The sequence below is a fragment of the Camelus ferus genome, chromosome 4, assembly GCF_009834535.1.
Source record: "Camelus ferus isolate YT-003-E chromosome 4, BCGSAC_Cfer_1.0, whole genome shotgun sequence".
NCBI lineage: Eukaryota > Metazoa > Chordata > Mammalia > Artiodactyla > Camelidae > Camelus > Camelus ferus.
The window spans coordinates 59,229,742-59,244,712 of record NC_045699.1 but is presented as its reverse complement, the minus strand read 5'-3'; the positions used below and the strand labels follow the sequence as shown (position 1 = coordinate 59,244,712).

The 14,971-nt window shown below is 45.5% G+C and overlaps 1 protein-coding gene across 10 annotated transcripts in view; it reads left to right on the top strand.

Moving 5' to 3' along the window:
- The window catches only part of ASTN2 (astrotactin 2), an 800,822-nt gene that overhangs the window by 778,902 nt on the left and 6,949 nt on the right, over window positions 1-14,971 (top strand). For all 10 annotated transcript variants that reach the window (XM_032478291.1, XM_032478290.1, XM_032478299.1 and 7 more), the window contains 2 exons: window positions 5,748-5,848; window positions 7,558-7,741. In XM_032478291.1, coding sequence (XP_032334182.1) covers window positions 5,748-5,848; window positions 7,558-7,741 — 285 coding nt within the window. The remainder of the gene's footprint in view (window positions 1-5,747; window positions 5,849-7,557; window positions 7,742-14,971) is intronic.

Here is a 14,971-nt window from a genome sequence, read left to right as displayed (position 1 = left end):
CTCTGTCTCAGCTCTTACCCCCTGTCAGATCGGTGAGAAGCTCTCACCTCCAATTAACGTCTCAGTTTCATTCAGTCACCCCTGCCGCGATCGGGTCTGGGGGTCTTGGATGGGACTGACAACAGCTTCCTCTCCACCTACCCACCTCTGATCTCCACCAGGACGACTTACTCTGGATGGCAGGGGGTTCAGAGCCTCGGGCAGTGGCGGCATCATCTTCATCTTCATCATCGTCATCATCTTGACAATACCCACAGCTCTCTCTCACTGAGCGCTCACGTGCCAGGCATCACCGCGAGCAAGGAGTCACGTCGCGGGCCCATGGGGAGGAGTTTGTGCTTTGTCCTGAAGACAGTGAAGAAACACTGAAAAATACTTTGCATTTGAGTAGCCAGTCCCAAGGCATCTCCCCACACGTTGAAATCCCACCACATAAAGACCGCATTGCTTTAGGCATCCAAGATCTCACAACCCACAGTCTGTGGAAAAGCTGGGATGCAAACTCAGGTTTTCAGCCGTGTTGGCCAGTATTCTTTCCCCTGAAACAGGATCAGAGGAGGCGTGGCAAGGGTTTGAGCCTGGAGTTCCAGTTTCCTAAATAGCTCATCCCACTTCATCCTTGGAGCCACCTCTTTTATAATAAAAGTATCCCATAGGTCCAACAGACCTAAGTCAGCTGGTTGTACAGGAAGCAAGATGGTGTGTAGATGGAGCACTGAAAGGAGGAGTCAGGAGAGCCAGTGTCTTTATTCTTAACTTATTGGCAGCAGGTCCTTGTGCAAGTCTCTCTCCTCTTGGGGCCTTGGTTTTCCCACCTGTAGAATGAGGATGTGGAGTTTGGTGATGGCTCAGGAGTTCTAGTTCAAATGGCCAGTGGATCTCAGCCTGCCTCAGCGGGTGAAAATGGAAGAGCTGGACCAAGGTAACTGGGGCCCTCCTGACCCCTGAGAACACAGATCTGTGTTGCCTGTGTCTTTCTCGGTCTCTCTCTGTCACCTTTTCACTCTGCTCTGTGTTTGTGTACATGTCTCTGTCTCTCGGTCTCTCTCATTCTCTCCTCCTTCCCCACATCAGGGGCCACCAGTCTCTTCCCCTCTCAAAGAGCCCCTGGTCCCCTAACAGCTTTCAGATGTGTCTCTGGAACAGTTCTACAATTACAGCTGAGACAGGCAGAAAGCGCGTGGCCTTGTGACTTTTGACCCAGCCCCGTGAGCTTGTCATCTTCCTCTTTCTCCACCCCTCCGCTCCCACTGGCAGGGTGGCCTAAGGCCTCCACTGACAGGTTGAGTTACTCTAATGACACAAATAGAAGCTGTCTTTTAGGAAGTGAAGAGTGAACCAGGCCTGTTGCAATCACTATTTTGTTGAGTTTTGTTCCCCCAACTTGTGAGGTATGGTTAATTTCACCCTATTTTACAGGTTCAGAGACTGAGGCTCAGAAACAGTGAAGTGACTTTTCAAAGAATGCTCAGCCAGCAGTTGGGGAAAGTGAGGATTCTACCCACATTTTATAACTTGAAAACCTGAGACTGCTTCCCCCCCAGCATGCTGTTACTCATGCTGCTTGGCTAAGCAGAGAGGTGACCCCGGACTCTCTTGGTGGAGGAAATATATTACAGAAGCATCATGCAAACATAAGTGGCCAATGGGAAAGCAGTGTTAAAAATTGTCTCCAAGTCCTCATGTTTGGAGTCTCATTCACATGTTTTATTTACTACAACCTTCCACTTTCTCCTCAGTTGAAATATGTTTCCTCTTCTACTCCAAGAAAGCATTTTAAAAATGTGTACTCTTGCCCAAGTAAGTGCTCTTTATATAGCCTTCATAAAAATTTGCAACTTACAAGCCACTTCTCATGCCTCACTCTATGTGATCCTTGAGACAACCGTACACTGTCTGTACAGTTATCCCCATTTTGCTGACGCAGAAACTGAAATTGAGAAATGAGATGTGCTATGCTCAAGTTCATTCATTTACCAAATATTTAGATGGCCTGTCATATGCCTAGTATTGTATGAAGTGCTGGGGACATACCCAAGCTGCAGGCTGTGGTTTGGATTCTGCCTCTGCTGCTTTCTAGATGGGTTGTTGTGTGTACAGTAAGTGCTTACATGATGTTACCTGGTACTGTCCTTACCTTCCTCCTTTGCCGCTTACTTATTCTCACGTCCTGGGGTTTCATGATGGTCATGCTTCCAACCCCTGTGCAAGGCTTCCCAGCCATACCTCCCCTTGTATAGCACTTAAATTTCACATTCGTCCACACTGATCTGTGAAGTGGATAGCAGCCTTCCTATCACAAGATGCCTCAAACAGAGAAGTGATATAAACACAGAGAGGTGAAGTGACTAGTCCAAGGTCACACAGCAAGGCAAGAGAATGGAAAGTGAACCCAAGCCTGGCCACCTTCAACACCAGACTTCTCCCTCTGTCACCCACTACTTCTCCCTTGACTGAGACAATATAGGATATATAGTAAGAGCCAGAACGGAGCTCCGCTCACAGTGCTGAGATGTGACAGGTGGAGAGAGAGAACGCCCATATAACAGTGCTGCTGTTCTCTCACCAAAGGCTGAAGCTAAACGGCCCAGAAGGCTGATGAATAGGTTGGCTTCCGTCTGAAGATGAGGCCAAAACACTCCATGTTTAGGTATCTTAAGTCACATGAATTAGGAGTAGACCTACACTTGCTTACCCTTCCCAGCACTGCAAGTCAGCTGATGAAAGATACAAGGTGGAATTAGGTTTGACAAGGTAGTATAGTACAGTGTGATTAAGAACATAATCTTGGGATTCAGACAGACCTAAGTTCTGGTCCCCTGCTGCTATTTATTTTTTAATACATAATTATGGGTGAATTACTTGGCCTCTTTGGAACCAACATCCTTATTGATAAAATGGGAACAATCATGGTACCCAGTGTATCATCATGAAGATTAACTGGCATAGTGCGTGTAAAGGACACCAGTGACCACTTATTAGATGGCATTCGTGCCTAGCGTTGCACTCAGCCATCGTATGACCCTAGGTTTCCTACACTTGGACTGACAGTTCTGCAGGGAGGGACTTGTTTGCTTTTGTTTCACATTTAGGGAGACAGGAGCAGAGAGGATGATCAACTAGACCAAGGTCATACAGCTAGTGAACACCAGAGCCAAGGTTTGAATGGATGCTGATTGGGCTACAAGAGTCCTCCTGCCCTGTTCCCTGCCTGACTCCTCACCCCAGTCCCCTTTGCAGAAGACGGGTGGGACAGAGCAGTGCACATTCCTGTGGTGCTGGGAGGTGTCTCCATGGGCCTGTCATGGGCCTGGTGGCAGTGTCCCATAGCAGCAAAGACTGTGGAGCATATATGGTTATAAGGCTTGCTGCCAGCCGGGCTCATGGCATTGTAAACATAGACCTGGCATGACTGGTGAATTCCTATGTGCACCAAAAAATACCAACTTCCTAGAAAAGGCAGGATGGCACTAATGTACTGTCTGAATTACAATGGAACTCAGAAGCATTATCACAGAATAAGCTAGAAACACATTCTTGGGATGACATGAGTACCCTTCACAGTTCTTTAGAAGAGAAATTGAGTTATTTTTTCAAAAGGAGATTTTTACACACAAAAAAAGACAAATAGTGTTTTCTCCAGAAAGATACTGGCTTCTGCTTACTGTGCACCTAGTACTGAGAAGTTCTGATTTATAGTGCCTTTCACAAAAACATTGGGGCACCAGGTCATGAGGTGTGAAAACTCAGAGGGCCTGAGAGATGACCAGGTTCAGACCCTCTAAGCCAGCAGTGGTAGAGCTAGAGCGGCAGAGTGGCAGCTAAGGGCAAGGAGTTCAGGTTTTAGGGTAAGACAAACCATGGTGTGAATCTTGGCTCTTTCACTGTCCAGCTCTGTGATTTTGGACAAATTGCCAAATTTTTTGATCTTCAGTTTCCTCTTCTGGAAGATGTAGATAATGAGGGCGATTACTTTAGCAAGTTTTCATAAGATTAGAAAAACATGTGAAATGGCACTGTTTCAACATAGTTGGAGTTTGGCAAATGTACCTAATGGAATTGTATTTGTTGTATTTGTACAGTGTTGGTACCCGTAGACCTTTAGCCAGAAGACAGTGGCTGATAGTGGTTAAATGCATGGGCTTTGGAGTCAGACACACCTAGACTTAATTGCCAGTCCCAGTAATTACTGGGTGGTTCTAGGCAAGCTTTTTGTCCTCTCCGAGCCTCTTGTATGAAATAAGGAGAGTAATAGTAGATATCTTTTAGGATCACCTAGGAGGATCAATAGCAATAATGCAGATAAAAATGCTCAGGCCAGTGCTTGACGCATATTAAGGACTTATCACATATTAATTGATTTGTACGGCCAACTCATGTTTATTAACCATCTAATATGTACAATCAGGGCTCATTATTCTGCAACTTGGCGGGAGTAGTGTAATGCTCATTTTATAAGACGAGGTAAGTTGACGTGTTGGGGAAGGAGGAAAGGAAATAGGGCCCCAGGATGGTGGTTTCTTCTATCTGACCCAGGGAACAGTCTTCCCACTCCTCACAACTACCTCTACCCTTGAAGGCTGGTGAAGAGGAGGGCGTGACAAGACAGGACACTTAGATGCTCATCCCTTCTCCCTTCCGTTCAGATTGTTGCTCGCCTCCAAGGCTTACCTCCTCTTGAAAGTTTTCTTTGCTCACTCCTTGGACTTTGTTTAAACCACAGAACTTGGAGATCCGGAGGTATGAAGGGTCAGAGAGCCTTCTCCAAGTAGGCCAGAGGACAGTGTCTGCTCCAGAAAGAATTCTGTGCCCTGGGTTGGGACATGGCTTGTACCTTAAATAACTTCCAGACACCCTATCGTGGCCCCAAGGTCCCCACCCATCTTCCCATTCGTCTCATTTTGCTCTCTGTTTGCTATCTACCTCTCATATTTGCTACCTACTGCTGTCCATTCCTCCAGCAGTCTGGATCCCCCTCTCCTCAGAACCTTTGCACTTACCAGTTTTCTTGTATGGAATGCTCTTCCCCTGGTCTTCCTCCCATAAGCTAGTCCCTTTTCATTTTCATGTCTCAGCTCAAACCTCTCCACAAGAAGGTCTTCGTGGACAAACCTGTCCAAAGCACCCACATTCTCTTTCACGTTAGTCTTTTCTGTATTAACCTGTTACATTCTCTCTTACATTTATGGTTGTCTGATTTTTTGCTTCCTTTTTGATTAGCTTTATGCAAGCAGAGAACTTGACTCTCTTGCTCATCTTTGTAATCTTAGCTCCTGCAATAATTCCTGGCACACAGTTAATGCTCATGAATATTTGTTGATTGAATGAATGAGTGAATGAATGAATATATAAGTGAGTTTATAAAGCCAAACAAGATAACATTGGGTTTTACTTCTCAAGTCCTAGACTCAGACTGCTCTGTCCTCTAGTAACTGTGAGACAAGAGAAATAGACAAAACTAAGTGTCAGTTTCCTCACTGGTGAAACGCAAGGGATGATAATCCCTGCCTTCTGGCCTCGCTACCTGTAAGTTAAGATTTTAAGTGCAAAATGCCCAGCAGGCAGTTGGTGCTCAATAAATGTTTAGTAATTAGCATTTTTCCTCCAAATCATTTCTTCTGCAGCCTAAGCATCCCTGAGTTCTTTCAGCTGTTCCTCCTGTGCTACGGTGCTGTGTTCCTCCTCGCAGCTTCCAGGGCCTTCTCTGAAGCCGTGGCCTTACGCTCTGTTTTCTTGCTGTGCTACAGGTTCACCCTCTATGCTGTGGACACACGAGGGAGGCACTCAGAGCTCAGCACCGTGACCCTGCGGACCGCCTGCCCGCTGGTGGATGACAACAAAGCAGAAGGTGGGTGGCCCATGTCTTCGCTCCCCAGCTAACTCACATTTCCTGTCTCTAAATTCAGGACCCAACATTAACCGCCACTCCTTCCCCACCTCACACACATTGGTAGAGGGAGAAGACAGCGAAGGGACTAAGGGACCAGGAGGGACATGGGGCTAAGTTAATCAGAGCCATGAAGGAAATGGAGATTGGCCAGCAGTATGTCTGCCAGTGAAAAGACTTGCTCCTCTTTTATAGAATCTATGTTCTAACTTAGAGGCAAGGAATAATGGAGAGTCAGAACCCCACGCCTGTGTCCTGCCACTCGGCCTGGGCTTTTAGGGGCCCATCCTTCTCTTCCACTTTGGTCTGTGCTCGAGCTGGCAAATCGGTGGCGCCTAGAGGACCACTTTCCTTTGCTGCACCTGTGGCAGACATCATTAACTGATCACAGATCCCTTTCCTGTCTAGCCCAGGGGCAGGCCCAGCATCCTCAGCAACTGTCAGAATTAACATGCGGGAATAGACCTTTTTGCTGTTCCTGGTCCATGAAGTTGTAAATATTAGGCAAGACACCTGCAAAAAAAAAAAAAAAAAAAAATAGAACCAACACATCAGATCCACCATACGCTTCGTTCTTAGACAATGTATAGATACAGTTTCTGCATCGAGACTGGCAAAAATGTGGTGGTAGCTTGTAAGTTCTCACAGTTCACTTGAAGTTGAGCAAATATTTTCCAAGGGCCCTGGTACAAGCAGTGCAGGAGGGACGTACTCTCCACTTTTTAGGAGTTCACATTCTAGTGGGGGGAGAGAGAGACATTTCTCCAATGGCTCAATCATAACCTTGATGATAAATGTTTTGTGTGCTACCAGACAAGAGGAGATGGTGAGATACTGAGTCTCAAAAGGGAGGGGATTTGAGATGGTTTCCTGGTAATCTTTAAATTATTTTTATTTTAAAATAGCATATGAATATGGTTTAAAAAACAAGAACAATCTAAATGAGAGTAGAAAATTGTGCAGAGTAATTGCTTCTCCCATCCTGAACCCAAGCCCCTCTGATTTTCCTGGAGGCAGTCTTTGTTAGCAATGACCTGTGGATGTACATGAATTTTGTTCAGTCTTCAAAGATGAAAGAACGCGCCTTCTCTGTAAGAGAGCAACCTGTAATGGATTTAAGTTACCTCAGTTAGTAGGAATGACTGAAAGACCAGAAATTGCCATGCACGGCAAGCAAAGGAGTCTGGCTTTTCTTTGGAAGATTTCTGAACAGAGCTGTTAGACCTGATCACAGAAATGTGTTGGCAATATTGCAGAGAGGAGCTGGAAGTAGACTGCTGAGAAGAGCTCACAACAGTTTATTTAAGCCTCTGCACCTATTTGAAATTTTCTGTTAAGTCATAGACACCAAACTTCTGTTAAAAATTATGCTTGCAACTATAAGCATTACCTTTGTGCCAGACCCTGTGTTGAGTGCTTTACATCCACTTTTTAATTTAGCCCTCACAATGTCCCTCCCGAGTATGTATCATTTTATTTCCAGTTGATTGATAAGAGAACTGAACACAACTGGCCAGTGGCATATTCAGGACAGAGCTAAGGTTTGTTGGCCCCCCGAAGACCACACCAGTGAACTCTTGCATGAATATGCCTTCCAAGCTACAAGGCATGCTTCCATCCTCCCTTTTCCTACTGTCCCAGTGATCTGTGCCTGCACTTCTTCCTGCCAGAGATCGCCGACAAGATCTACAACCTGTACAATGGGTACACAAGTGGCAAGGAACAGCAGACTGCCTACAACACGCTGATGGAAGTCTCAGCCTCCATGCTGTTTCGAGTCCAGCACCACTACAACTCTCACTATGAGAAGTTCGGCGACTTCGTCTGGAGGAGTGAGGACGAGCTGGGGCCCAGGTATGGGCATCTGATACGAGTGCAGTGGTAAATTCTTCTGGCTACCATGGGACTTTGCTGGATCCTTTTCTTCCACAGGCTGAGGATGGGCTTTGTGAAATAAATAAGGGTGGCAGTCGCCTTAGTCGTGTCGGGGTTTGAGACGGGAAGTGGGCAGAGAGAATGAATCTCGGAACTTCGGCTTCCTGGACTCCTGAAATGTCAGATAAGAGAGAGACATCACTGCTCTTTTAAACGGTCACTGCCTGTACTCATCTTCCACTTTCAGTTTCAGAGATGGGAAACTTAGCCTCCTTGAGGAGATGTGTCCTGACTAAGGTCATGGAAGAGTGTGGTGGCAGGGCCATGGCCCCCTAACCTAGGGCTTTTCCTGCTCTTTCATAAGAAATCTTGGGTTATTTCTGGACTTAAGTCCATAAATGACCATAACTAAATACATTCATAATTTGAACATATATTAAGGCATGATTTTTATATCACCAGCAGTGACTATGCCACCACTGTGATAGGTGCCATGCAGGATTCAACCGTAACTGAAAGACAGTCGCTGTCTTCTGAAATTCCCCAAACTAGTGTCCGAAATGGTGGCTGCATTTCATGCCTCGCATCCAACAATGACATTCATTCACTTATTCAGCACAAACTGAGTAGCCCCTCTTTTAGGTCGGTTGGTGACCACGCAATGTTAAGGGTAGAAGCAGTCCCTGCCTGCACATAGCTTACTGTCACATGTAATTAAACAAGCAAGTGCAAGGGACAGGAATAAGTGTCATGGCAGCAGACGAGTGGGGCCTGTTGGGGAGGCGAGGCTTAGACGCCCAGGCTAGGTAACCCAGGGAAGCCCTCCCGAGGGCTGAGACTCTGAGACCCAAAGGGTGAGTAAGGGCCAGGCAAGCAGAGAGAGAGGATTGGACGGTTGTAGGCCAGGGGGCTGGCCTGTGAAGTGTCCGGACGACATAATACTCTAATACATAATACTATAAAGAGCAGGGTTTTCCTCTCAAAGTTTGGTCATTTGCCTGCACCTTTATGACTTTCTTAAGGTAATCTGGAGGAGGGGAAGAGAATGTAAAAGGGAACCTAATTGCTTTTCCCCCGTGTGATTCATTGTTGTTCAATACTGGGTCTGTGATCTTCTCGGGTATCACCTAAAATCCTTTTTCCTGCCCCGGGGGAACTCTTTCTGCACTTTGGTAAACACTGCGTGTGGAGGAACTGAAAGAATTTCTGTGTAGTTGGCGCGGAGTGTGTGACAGCAGGAGTGGTTAGAGATAAGAAGGGAGAGGTCATTGGGGGCCAGTTCCGAATGCCCTTTAAGCAGGGTTAAAGAGTTTGGATTATCTCTCTAGGGTAATGGGAAGCTTTTCAAGTGTTTTTCACAAGGGGGAGATATTATCAGAACTTCAGGGGAGAAAGATCGTTCTGACTGCAGTTGGAAGCGGGGACTAGAGGAGTCAAGACCAGAGGGAGGCAGTGAGGCCCTTGAGGCTGTTGTCATACTGATCCAAGAGAGAGAGTGTGGTCTCCGGGCCGGGGTAGTATCAGTAGCCCCAGAGAGAATTGCATGACTTCCTGAAATACTTTGTGGGCAGCGTGTTTTGCTTTAAAGAGCTTTCAAATCACCCTCTAAACTAGGCAAAGTATCCTCCCCATTTCATCCATGGAAGAGAATCGAAGGCCCCCTCAGGTTGGATGAGCTTCCCAGAGGTGCACAGAGTTTGCTGTGGAGTCTGGCTCTGAGTTTCCCCCTGGGCCCGTACAACACTTACAGCCCTCCAAGAGTCTGAGGGAAGACGTGAGAGCCTGATCGAGGGATAAAAGAGATCTTTCCCTGGTGCGGGCCTTATCTGTTCCATTGGGTCCTGGACTGTAACTTGCTCCCTTTCACATGAAAGAAAGGTTCTCTAGATAAAAGCTAAAAGAAAGCAGACAGACAGCAGCTGAGCCCCAGATGAAAGCTGCTGGTTGAGTCATCCTGGCTGCCATCTTGCCCATGATCAGGGAGAGGCGGTCTATTTTATTGGGCTTCGCCACAGGGTTCAGGGAGTTCGGGTGGAAGCTAAACCAAGGCTTCACTGCTGACTTTGTCTTTATAATCATCTTGGATCCTTTATGACCCTCCAGGACATAAATCTTCTAGAAAGGCTTTCTGGCCACCCATTGAGGCAGGACAACCCACTCAGGGAGGGACTGTGACAACCTACTTACAGCCAGCCAGCTAGTCACCAGCCACTGCCCACCAACCCCTGCCTGTGTCACCCAGTTTCCTCCTCCCCTGGTCTTCCTAGTCTCCGGAGGGAATCTGAGGTTTCTCTGATATCGCACACTGGCATCAGCAGGAATCAAGGCCTCCGTCTCCTGATCTGTCCTGGGACTGCTAGTAAACCCACTGTGCAGCCGTGGGCTCTGGCCCTCTCTGGCCTGCGGTCTCTTAATCTATAAAACGACAGTAGTACTTTGCTGTTTTCAAGCAGTGAAAACTTTGTTTTCTAAATAAATCTTACATAGATCCTCAGGTCTTAGCTAGAATGCCACCTCCTCATTCACTCTACCTCATTCCTCTACCCATTCACTGTATCACACCCTCGTGTTTTAATTTTCTGTCATATCTACTGGGTGTAGAATCCTATATTGCTCATACGTTCTCTCTCTTCCCCACTGCAATGGCAGTTCATGCATAGCTAGTGATCCTTTTTGTCCTATTCACTCCTGTGAGTAGGTGCTAAACCATTATTTGTTGAATAATTGGATCATGGGATGAGTGGATGTGTGGACCAGGTGACTACAGAGTTGTTCTGCTGGAAGTTTGAGTGGGTGGCCTGGAGCCCCCGCTTCTGGGTCTCCTCTTCAACTCCTGCCTCCAGTCCCAGGGGTCCCTGAGGTCTACCTGAACTATCAAAGATCTATAGTTCACCATTGGAAACAACTGAATTCCACAAACTCCAAGGTTTTTCTAGCTTAAAAGTAACATTCTTAAAAAAAAAAAAAAAGTATTGGCCTTGCAAATGTTAAGAGACTTGAGGAGACCCTCACTTTAGTTAATTGATTCATCGATTCATTTAGCGTACTTACCATGTGCCAGGCCCAGTGCTGTGGGCTGGAAGTAGATAGGTGAAGAAGGCATCTCCTGCCTTTGCCAGGCTGAGCATCTAGTGAGAAGACTGGCCAACAAGCAGTTGCAGTGAAATATGTCACAAGAAGCATGCTATAAAAAGAGGGTGGGAAGTGTGTTTTAGAGTATCATTTGTCCACCTTTAATATACATGAGAATCACCTGGGGGGGCCTTGTTAAAATCCATATCAACTCAGTGGTCTGGGATGGACCTGAGATGCTGCATTTCTAAGAAGCGCTTTGGTGATGCCAGTGTTGCTGCTTTAAAAAGCACACCTTGAGTGACAAGGTTCCGGATGCAGCTGTTGGTGCAGCTAATCCAGACCTGGAACTCAAAGAAGAATTCCTGGAGAAGAAAGGAAAGTGCATGCTTAGAAGTAAAGGATGAATATGAGTCCTCCAGGTGGAAGGGGAGCAGTGCTCTCATCAGAAGGAACAACCAGTGCAAAGGTGAGAGAGGGTGGTGAGAGAACATACCTCAGTCGGGAAGAATGGATCTCAGTGGGGCAGAGAGTTCAAGGTGAGAGGGAGCAGGGAAAAAAGCTAGGCTGAAGAATTCAGCAGAGGTCAGATCGTGATGGCCCTTATGAGCCCTTTTCACGTGTTGCTCTTTCTTCCAAAAGCTGGATAAAGGTTTTAGACACAAGAATCAATGTGGGTAAGAGTACCATGCCTCTCAAGGGTTAGCAGGTATGCAGAACATCAGGGTGTAAAGGAGAGAGAGCAGGACCCTACCTTGGAACCAGGAGCCTTGGGTTCCTTTCCCAGCTTTGCCACCCACTTGCTGTGTAACCTTGGACAAATTTCATCACCTTTCTGGGCTTCATTTGAAACATAAAAGGGCTGGATTCCAAAGTCCCTTCTAGCTACAAAACCAAGGAACCCGCAAACCCTGAAGGTCATAGAGACCAGAGAAGAGGCACACCATGAGTGTCCTTTCACCTCTAGCCTAGCAAGTTTGTTTCTCAGCAACCCAGGGTGGCTAGGGTAATAAAAGCTTTTCCCAGGAGCACCCGGAGGGCTGAGATCATGCGGAGAGCTCTATTAGGATTTTGCTGGCCTGTAATCACCAAACCCCAAAATGTTCTCTACTCCAAATCTGTGGTCGTGTGACAGAAGGGCATCTCTTACCTCTACCTAATAAATCAATCAGGACAGTGTCCTCCAGAGCCTGGCTCCCATGACAACCACAGTTTACTGCAAACAACTGCTCAGAGAAGACCGGCTGACACCCAGCTGTCCCAGCTGTACGGTTCCTATTAGGAGACTTGAAAAACTGAGCTTATAGGTGGTCAGGGACCAGAATTTGCTCCAGGCAGAATATCTTTGACCACTCTTAGACTTCTTAATCCTCAGTTATGTTTGATTAAAATGATCAAATAGGGAGAAGAGAGCAAGCACTGGAAGAGATTTTGTCTTAGTAGAATTGATCTTTCTAGATTAGAAATAGTGCATTTGTGATGTCAGCCCCTCTTGCTTTCATGGCAGACATTGCTAATGGATCACAGAAATCATCCCAGGCTTGATTCATCCTGGAATCTTGCTCAACATAGCCAACCAGAAGCTTTTCCCATCTGAAAAGAGTGAGCGCAACCTATGAACTGCTGTTACTTTATTCTTAGTGAAGACATTGAAGTCTGAGATGTTACTGTACGTTCTTCATACGTTACTCTTTCCTTAGATATCTTGGAATAACTCTTGGAATTTCTAGGAGATTGGGAACAAGAGCAAACTTAGGCTTCTAGAGTCATATTCCTATCATCTCAGATGTACTTTTAATTTTTTCTTGTATACTTTGACTTTTCGGAAATCAGGATGGATTGTGCACAGTAGATGTGCCCATTACGTGTTGCATTTTTCTTTGCTTGAAAGGCTGTCATTAAATCAGTGGCATCTCTTAAAATTAAAGATGTCTTAGAATAGGTAAATACAAACAAGACACACTATGACTTTGAACAAATGTCCCATAGATCCTTTTCCCCATTGATCATATGCAAGGTAGATAATTATCTTGCAGTATCTATCAGTCCCAAACTGAAATAGCTTTTGGTCCATTGAGACTCAGTCATGCTTGCCATCAGCGTAGGAACAAATTCTTGCAAAAGTCTCATGATTTCTTAGGCGAGAACGAGGAGGAGACAAAGCCAAATGTAAATATTTTCACTAGTCACCTTACAAATCATGTTCCTAGCCTGGTGTTGAGGAAATATATTCCGATGGCGGTACCTGAGCTTCTGGTTTTCTGTTCAGTGGGGGTGGTCTGAGGCTGAATTTGATGTGGATTCATTCTGAAAGTAACCCCAGTGAACTACTGAGAAGCCGTAAAACTAAGGCTTCATTGCACAAATTTACCATACCAGCTTTAAAATGTGTGTGTATGCATGTTTCCAAAATGGAAGTGCCTTTATTGTATTTTGTGCTAAAAGTAATTCTTGTTCTTTCTGTAACATGTAAATGAGACAGATATGTATAAAATGGGAAGGAAAAATGTTGCACCTCTAAACCCCTAATCCCCACTCCGAGATAAAACTGTTAACAGTGTGCACATACCTCCCCAGACACAGATATGGATGTGACACTGGTATGCAAATCAGTAGGGCAACTGGTACAGACTTAGCATATGTTGACATCTGCAGACCACAGTTCCATTTCCATCAACTCTGCTATGTCTAACAAATACGTACACTATGTTCTGTTTTCTGCCTATTTCCACTTAATAGCACATGTACAGGTCTTCCCTGTGGATGATGCCTATGCAGATACGTTGTCTTTTTGAAGGGTCCTCTGGCCATGTGATTATATACATGTATCACAGATTAGTTTAGGTCTCTATTAAAGACCAACTAGATTTCTTCCAACTTCTTTGCTATTATAAATAAATCTGCGTACATCTTACCCACTAACCTGATTATTTCCTCAGGTCTTCTTGAAGTTCTTGTGCCATCTTATTCCTTTTATCAACCTCTGTTAGAGAATTGCTGTATTTTTAAAGCTAAGGACTGAAAATTATGAACTCCTTCTTCTTACACATTCAGGAGCTGGACATCAGGGGAGCTATGCACTGTCCAAGAAGCAAGCGGCAAGTATTTAGTTGAGCACCTATTAGGGCCCAGTCATTTTTATCTCATTTCATCTCCTGAACAAATTAATTTTGAAGATGAAGTGAAAGAGAAACAGTGGATTTAAGTAAACTGTTCAAAGGTACACAACTAGTAAGTGTGAGGGCTCAAATTGAAAAGACTGTCTTCTGATGTCAAACTAATGTCCTGTTCATTACGACACATTGCATCCCAAGATATGTCTACAACTAATGGATAATGTAATATGAATCTCAACAGAGAAATAAAGTTCTTCATCCACAAAGAGGAAAACATGACTTACGATAGCTGGGGAGATCCAGAAGAAGTCCTCCAGATGAAGTTTTAGCATGGCTTTGGAGCATGAATAGAATCTCAGTGAATGTGGTCATCGCATCTCAGAAATTCGATGCTGTGACATTTGTGTCACACCAGGTTCTCTTGTGAACTGCTCACCAGGTGCTATTTCTCTGCGAATCAAGCCCCTAGTTCCTCTTATATTAAAAACAAGCAAACAAATAAAAACGAGAAACATCTACTCCACCTCCTACTGCCACTAGATTCTACTGTGATCTGAATGTGTCTCCCCCGAAATTCATATAGTGCAGACCTAATGCCCAAGGTGATGTCGTTAGGAGGAGGGGCCTTTGGGAAGTGATTAAACCTCAAGGGTGGAGCCTTCACGAATGGGATTGATGCTCTTGTAAAAGATACTGCAGGGAGATCCTTGGCCCCTTATGCCACGGGAGGACACAGTGAAAAAGTGCCGTCTGTGAACCAGGAACACACCGAATCTGCCAGTGCCAAGATTCCAGACTTCCCAGCCTCCAGAGCTATGAGAAAGAGATTTCTGCTGTTTGTAAGCTTCCCAGTCTGCGGCCTTTTGTTTTGTTACAGCAGCCCAGACAGACTGACAGACTCTTTTCTGAGACATACTTGATTTGATCATCTCCAGTGCAGGGGAACCCACTGCAGGTATAGGAGGACCCCAACTACATTTAGAGGACTTTAGCTGTAAGGGGTTTTTTGTTTGTTTGTTTT